The following is an 8124-nucleotide window of genomic DNA, read 5'->3' as shown; positions in this document are numbered from 1 at the left end:
TATATTTTAGTTTACACTCCCCTAATCATCTTTGTTGCTCTCTTCTGCACTTTTTCTAAGGTCTCAATATCTTTTTTGTATTGTGGTGACCAAAACTGAATTAATTGGCTTCATTTCAGTGGGAGGATGCAGTTATGCAGATCAATTTGCCCCACTGAAAAACCTTCAACTTATGAGGCTGTAACTAACCATGAAAATTCAACAGCAGCATCTCGGTCTACTTCATTGCAATGAGAACAGAGGTCAGCTTACTTTATTAAAATTGTTTATTCCAGTAAACCTCCTGCTTGGCTACTGTGACTAGTTAGTATCGTATTTTGCCAATAAAGTTGTTCAGATTCTGCCTGCCCTTTGAGATAAGCTAGATTCAGGAATGGCAAAGACTCTGTCACTCTACTCTATTGTTATAGTGTATACTGTAATAACAGTCTTGAAAACCTGCATGGTATCCCTTTGTCCCCTCTTGTTTGTACCAAACAAAATCACAGCAGGAATGTTTTGGCCCCTTTCTCACATGTTCTCCTTTCTCAAGACTGAGCTGTCAATTACCCTATTGTTCTTGAATTCCTTCCTCAAAGTTGTTTCCATATTCCAGCACAGGTTTGCTGAAGCTTTGACCCCCTCATGGATGCACTCAATTGAAACTACACTTTGTTACATTATCTGGAACTCCTTCTGGCTTATGGACTTGGATGAAGTAAATAAGATGCTTTCTCAGCTGTCTCCAGGAAACTTAGGTTTGAACCTTGCTCCTCCTGACTCCTTAGGGAGTCCAAATGAACTGTATATTGGATATTGAATACTTTGATATTGATATCCTATACTTTAGGAAGCAATGATGCCAATAGCCTTGAAACTGACTGTGGTACTCAGCTTCTTGAAAAGGTCCTGCATGAAATTTACTTCACAATTATTGCTCTGAAACTAACTTACTCTTTGGGAGGAAGATTATTGAGATTGTGGTTAGTGCACAATTATAGGACATCAAGAAAAAATAGATTAACTGGAACCTTTTCAGCCAGGATTCAGATCTCAGTAGGGGACAGAGATGGCACTACTCACTTTTGCTGATGACTTTTGTCAGAATCTAAATGAAGAAACTGTGCCCCTTATGGTCATTTAAGAAGTTTCTGGCCTTCAATATCTATAACCATGGTATTGTTCTGGACCAAATTAAACAATTAGTGATTGGGAGCAGTGTTTTGTAATGGTTCCACTCTTTTCTAAGTAGGCTGCTCACATGATGGTAGGGAGGAATTGGCCAAAGGGTTTATCTTGTGGGGTGTCATAGGATTAATCCTACCCTTTTTAAAATATTTACATAAAGCTGCTGAGGGATGTCCATAGGCCTAGTGATGATTCCCAGTTATACATTATTATCCAAAGCCATTCAGGAGACATTATTATTTTGACTCAGTATCTAAAGATGTAAAATAAGTTTGATAGTTATCCATCAAGATTATTTTTCATCTGTTGGGTTGTCTGTCTCTTAATGTGGTGGCATTTCCACCAATTGAGCAGACTTATGATTTAGAGCAGAGGTCTTCAAACTCGGCCCTTTTATGACTTGTGGACTTCAATTCCCAGAATTCCTCAGCCAGGCATGCTGGCTGAAGAATTCTGGAAGTTGAAGTCCACAAGTCATAAAAGGGCCAAGTTTGAAGATTCCTGACTTAGAGGTTCTCCTGCACTTGTGGCTATGTCTGGATAGGGTAGCAGAAATTAGGGTCTTTGGCCAACTTTAGCTGGTGAATCAGTTGTAACTGAAAGGTGAGGATCTCACCACAGTGGCCCGTGCTTTTATCAGCACCCCTTTGAATTCTGCAGTGCTGTTTACATGAGGCTGTTTTTGAAGACCACCTGAAAGCTTCAGTTGGATGAGAATACAATCTACTTGTTGGCAGACATTGCTGAAAAGAGCATATTACACCTGCTCCAAGTCCTGTACTAAGTGATTATGGTCCCTGGTTTTTTTTAACAGCTATTATGAGAAAACAGCTCCATATAATGCTGGGCCAAGTCTTAGGAATCATATCTTTTATGTACTTCAAAGCATTCTTGCATATGCATATACACTCAGGTACTAAATACAGGCAATCCTCAACTTACAATCACAACTGGGGCTGGAATTTTACAACCAATTTTACCATGGTCATTAAGCGAATCACCACAATCATTAAGTGAATCACATGGCAAGAAAGGTGATAAAATGGGGCAAAACTCACTTTACAACTGCCTTGCTTAGCAATAGGGCTCAATTGTGATTGTAAATCGAGGACTACCTGTAGTATACACACTTGCACACATGTATATTTATGGCAGTAGAGAATAGAACATGGTGGAGACTGAAAGACAAGACAAAAGTCTCATTCTTTTTTCTGATCTATCTGCTTTAGATCACTGCTTCTCAAATGCATTTTTTCTACTCTTTATACTTTGGGAAGATTATTAAAAGGAAGGAAGTCTCCTCAGTCTTGGTTAAATCAATATTTTCTGCTATTTTTGGTAGTAAGGAAACTGCAACCTTGAGCATGGGTGGAAATTGGGAAAATTCATTCATACTACTCCCCATATTCCTGTCTCCCCATTGCCACAGGGAAGATGCAGTGTGTTTTCTATCAATCAATTATAGATCTGTCTTCTGTACACATAGTGGACATCCCTGACTTTGGCCATTAGGAATCTCCTCCCCCCATTTTTTTAACCATTTAAGTTAGTCAGTCTACACGAGAGTATACCTGTGTTGCATCTAAAAATAGATTCCTTTGTTTGTCCTATAATGTACATAATTTTACAAACCACTTTGTATTAATTAATACATGGTAAGCTCCAAGAGGTCTTTGCCCTATTGATGCATATCACAGAGGATTTATTCCCTGTATTGGAAGAATTCCTGGAATATAGTAAGGGAACTGGAAAGATGGGCTGCAGACCTGTATATAGGACATATAATAATAATAATAATAATAATAATAATAATAATAATAATAATAATAATAATAATAATAATAATAATAATAATAATAATAATAATAATAATAATAGTAAAGTTGGAAGGAAACTTGGAGGTCATCTAGTCCAACCCCATGCTCAGGCAGGAAACCCTATAACATTTCAGACAAATGGCTGTCCAGTCTCTTCTTAAAAACTTCCAGTGTTGGAGCATTCACCGCTTCTGGAGGCAGGTTGTTCTACTGGTTAATAGTTCTAACTGTCAGGAAGTTTCTCCTTAGTTCTAGGTTTCTTGTCTCCTTGCTTAGTTTCCACCCATTGCTTCTTGTCCTGCCTTCAGGCGCCTTGGAAAATAGCTTGACTCCCTCTTCTTTGTGGCAGCCCTTGGATATTGGAACACTGCTATCATGTCCCCCCTCGTCCTTCTCTTCATTAAACTAGACATACCCAATTCCAGCAGCCGTTCCTTATATGCTTTAGCCTCCAGTCCCCTAATCATCTTTGTTGCTCTTCTCTGTACTCTTTCTAGAATCTCAACATCTTTTTTACATCACGGTGACCAAAACTGGATGCAGTATTTCAAGTGTGGCCTTACCAAGGCATTGTAAAGTGGTATTAACACTTCACGTGATCTTGATTCTATCCCTCTGTTAATGTAGCCTAGCACTGTGGCAGCTGCAGCACACTGCTGGCTCATATTTAGGTGATTGTCCACTAGGACTCTGAGATCCCTCTCACAGTTACTACTATTGAGCAAGGTACCCCCTATACTATACCTGTACATTTGGTTTTTCTTGCCTAAATGTAGAACCTTGCTTTTTTCACCATTGAATTTCATTTTGTAAGATAGTGCCCAGTGTTCAGGTTTGTCCAGATCCTTCTGTATCTTAAGCCCGTCTTCTGGAGTGTTGACTATTCCTGCCAGCTTGGTGTCGTCTGTAAATTTGATGAGTTCCCCATCTATCCCCTGGTCCAAATAGTTAATGAAGATGTTGAAGAGCACTGGACCTAGAACAGAGCCCTGGGGCACCCCACTACACACTTCCCTCCATGTAGATGCGGTTCCATTGAGGACCACACGCTGAGTGTGGCCAGTCAGCCAGCTACGGATCCATCTGGTGGTGATGCTGTCTACCCCCACATTTTTCTATCTTGTCAAGTAGTAGATTGTGATTTACTTTATCAAATGTCTTATGGAAGTACAAGTAAATTATGTCCACAGCATTCCTCTGATCCACTAATTTTGTCACTTGGTCAAAGAATGCAATAAGATTTGTTTGGCATGATCTATTTTTGACAAACCCATGTTGGCTTTTAGTAATGACTTTGTTTGCCTCTAGGTGGTTGCTGATTCTTTGTTTGATTATCTTTTCCAGGTATTGAGGTCAGGCTGATAGGTCTGTAATTTCCTGGGTCCATTTTTTCCCCTTTTTTGAAGATGGGAACTACATCAGCTCTTTTCCAGTCCTCTGGTAGTTCCTCTGTGCTTCAGGATCTTTGAAAAATATAGTTCAGTGGTTCTGAGATCACATCTGCCAGTTCCCTGAGAACCTTGGGGTATAATCCATCTGGTCCTGGTGATTTGAACTCGTCTAGGTTGGACAGGTGCTCACTTACTATTTTCTTGCCTATCTTAACTTGTGTTTCTATTCTGTTTTTTATGGCACTATTTTTGATAGGTTGGTCTGTTTTTTCCTTTTGTGTAAAGACAGATGCAAAAAACGAGTTAAATAGTTCTGCTTTCTCCCTGTTGCTTGTCACCTTCTTGCCACTTTCACCCACTAATGGACCAATCATTTCCTTCACTTTTTTCTTGTTTTTTACATGTTGAAAGAAGCTTTTTTTGTTGTTATTTTTGACTTTGATCACAAGCCTTAGTTCATTATGAGCCTTAATCATAATCACTTCATCTTTGCAGGCTCGGGCTATTTGTTGATATTCTGATTTAGTTATGTGCCCCTCTTTCCTCTTTTTATACTTGTCCTTTTTATTTTTCAATTTATAAGAGAGTTCTTTATGCAGCCATGCTGGTTTCTTTTGAGAGCTATTATTTTTCTTCTTTGTTGGTATTGTGCTAGACTGGGCTTTTATTATCTCATTTTTCAAAATTTCCCAAGCTTCTTGAGTTGTTTTCCCCTGGAGGATTCTCATCCATGGAATCCTTCCCAAGCCCTCTCTAAGTTTATTGAAATAGGCTCTCTTGAAGTCCAAGACTCTAGTTTGACTGTGTTCTATTGCTTGTGCTTCCATAATGTTGAATTCCAATATTGCATGATCACTTCCTCCCAGGGTTCCTATAACTTCAACACCTTCTATCATTTCATCTGTTAGTGAGAATTAGATCCAAAATGGCTAATCCCCTAGTTCCCCTCTCTACTTTTTGGGAGACAAAGTTGTCTGCTAGGTTTGCCAGGAACCTGTTTGATCTTCCGCTTGGTGCAGAGTTTGTCTCCCAGTTGATGTCAGGGTAGTTAAAGTCACCCATTACTATTGTGATGTGCTTCCTACATACCTTAGTTAGCTGACTAGCAAAAAGTTCATCTATTTCCTCTGTTTGGTTGGATGGCCTGTAGTATACACCTATGGCAATGTCATTTCCCCCCCCCCTTTTATATTGACCCATGCAGCAGCCAATGGTTTAGGAACCATTTGTGAGGCTACTAAAATACCACAATATGGCTCAATGTTTAGAAAGAAAATCACTTTTAAGCCAATGGTTTTTTTGAATAGGTTACTTATAGAATAATAACCTTATGAATAAATGAAAATGTTGTGAAGTCGAGTAAAATGTAATTGTGAATGGCATGATGCACACTCAATTGAGTTGGTACTTCTTACATTTTTCATCCATGGGGTATTTAGGGATTTACTTCAGATGTTGTAAACATTATTTCAGTTTTTGGAGATTCTCAGCTGATGAAAGTAAACATTTTCCTCTTATCTCAAATAACATAATCTAAAGGTTTTGGGATGTGTCAAATATGCTGAACTAGCAAGTAGACAAATATTTTGAAGGTAATCTCCTAAACAAGCATTTCTTGATATATAGGTCACAATCTTTCTGGGGCAAGGCTGGAAGTTGTCGTCAGAATGGCACAGGTTTGGGAGCTGAAAGAGACCCCTGTGGTCATCAGTATTTTTCTTACTTTTTGATGCTAAAGTACACTGAATGCAAAGCAGTCTGACCTTTCAGAGCTCTGCATGAAACCTAGGTTTGTGTGTTTGTTTGTGTGTGTGTGTATTGTTGTTTTCCAAAAGAGAAATAATCATGCCAAAGCTTCGCCCTGTGGGGAGCATTTGCAATATATAAATGTATTAAATCAATAAATAAATGCATGGATGTATATTTCAAGAGCCCTATAAAAATTCTGATCGCCTAACTCAGTGCTTCCTCTCAAGGAAGAATTAAAAGAAGGGGATGGATGGAAATTCTGCCAGGCTGTGGGGGAGGTGGAGTCAGGACAAGTTGAGGGAAGGATTTGCAAAATCCAAACTTAAGGAAATGGGGCCTGGGAAAAGGTCTCCAAAGCAAGAAGGTGACAAGCAATAGGGAGAAAGCAGAACTATTTAACTCATTTTTTGCATCTGTCTTTACACAAAGGGAAAAAACAGACCAACCTATCAAAAATAGTGCCATAAAAAACAGAATAGAAACACAAGTTAAGATAGGCAAGAAAATGGTAAGTGAGCACCTGTCCAACCAAGACGAGTTCAAATTGCCAGGACCAGATGGATTACACCCCAAGGTTCTCAAGGAACTGGCAGATGTGATCTCAGAACCACTGAACTATATTTTTCAAAGATCCTGGAGCACAGAGGAACTACCAGAGGACTGGAAAAGAGCTGATGTAGTTCCCATCTTCAAAAAAGGAAAAAAAATGGACCCAGGAAATTACAGACCTATCAGCCTGACCTCAATACCTGGGAAGATCCTGGAAAAGATAATCAAACAAAGAATCAGCAACCACCTAGAGGCAAACAAAGTCATTACTAAAAGCCAACATGGGTTTGTCAAAAATAGATCATGCCAAACAAATCATATTGCATTCTTTGACCAAGTGACAAAATTAGTGGATCAGAGGAATGCTATGGATATATTTGGACTTCAGTAAGGCATTTGATAAAGTAGATCACAACCTAGTACTCGATAAGATAGAAAAAAGTGGGTTAGACAGCATCACCACCAGATTTATTTATTTATTTTTATTTATTTATTTTATTAAATTTATATCCCGCCCTTCTCCTTGCGGACTCAGGGCGGCTAACAATCGAATAAAAATACAAAGATAACATTACAGGATTAAAATTAATTAAAAAGGAAATATTTAACTGTGATCTGATTAAAATGTAATTAAAACCCCCTCTAAAAATTTCCCCTAGGCCAGTCCTGCAAGCTGGAACAACCATGTCTTGAGGGCGCGGCGGAAGGAAGGGAGATCAGGGATCACCCTGATCTCTGGGGGTAGTTCATTCCAGAGGGTGGGAGCTCCCACAGAGAAGGCCCTCCCCCTTGGGGTCGCCAGCCGGCACTGTCTGGCCGACGGCACCCTGAGGAGACCCACTCTGTGGGAGCGTACAGGTCGATGGGGGGTAATCTGCGGCAGAAGGCGGTCTCGAAGGTATCCGGGTCCGATGCCATGGAGCGCTTTAAAGATGATGGTCAACACCTTGAAGCACACCCGGAAGGCCACCGGCAGCCAATGCAGCTCGCGCAGCAGCGGTGTTATATGGGAGCGATGAGTCCCTCCCAACACCGCCCGCGCGGCCGCATTTTGGACTAGCTGGAGCCTCCGGGTGCTCCTCAAGGGGAGCCTTATGTAGAGAGCATTACAGTAGTCCAGGCGGGAGGTGACAAGGGCATGAGTGACCGTGCGTAAGGCGTCCTGGTCCAGAAAAGGTCGCAACTGGTGAATCAGACGAACCTGATAAAACGCCCACCTGGTCACGGCTGCCAACTGGTCATCCAGTATCATCCGTGGATCCAGGAGGACACCCAAGTTGCGTACCCGATCCGAGGGAGCCAATGTTTCGCCCCCTATAGTCAGCGATGGAATCAGCTGACTATGCCGAGGCGCCGGTAACCACAGCCACTCGGTCTTGGACGGGTTGAGCCTGAGTCTGTTCCTCCCCATCCAGACCCTCACGGCCTCCAGACATCGGGTCATCACGTCA

The 8124-nt window shown here is 40.8% G+C and overlaps 1 protein-coding gene across 1 annotated transcript in view; it reads left to right on the top strand.

Annotated features, from left to right (window-relative positions):
• Window positions 1-6042: 6042 nt before the first annotated feature.
• Window positions 6043-8124, top strand: part of LOC107299692 (pleckstrin homology-like domain family B member 3) — a 21980-nt gene continuing 19898 nt past the window's right edge. The window contains exon 1 of the mRNA XM_015829041.2: window positions 6043-6051. Coding sequence (XP_015684527.2) covers window positions 6043-6051 — 9 coding nt within the window. The remainder of the gene's footprint in view (window positions 6052-8124) is intronic.

This window comes from Protobothrops mucrosquamatus, unplaced genomic scaffold (assembly GCF_001527695.2).
Source record: "Protobothrops mucrosquamatus isolate PMUCROS unplaced genomic scaffold, P.Mucros_1.0 scaffold_229, whole genome shotgun sequence".
NCBI lineage: Eukaryota > Metazoa > Chordata > Lepidosauria > Squamata > Viperidae > Protobothrops > Protobothrops mucrosquamatus.
Note: the sequence above shows the minus strand (reverse complement) of the source record. Positions and strands in the feature narration are given on the sequence as shown.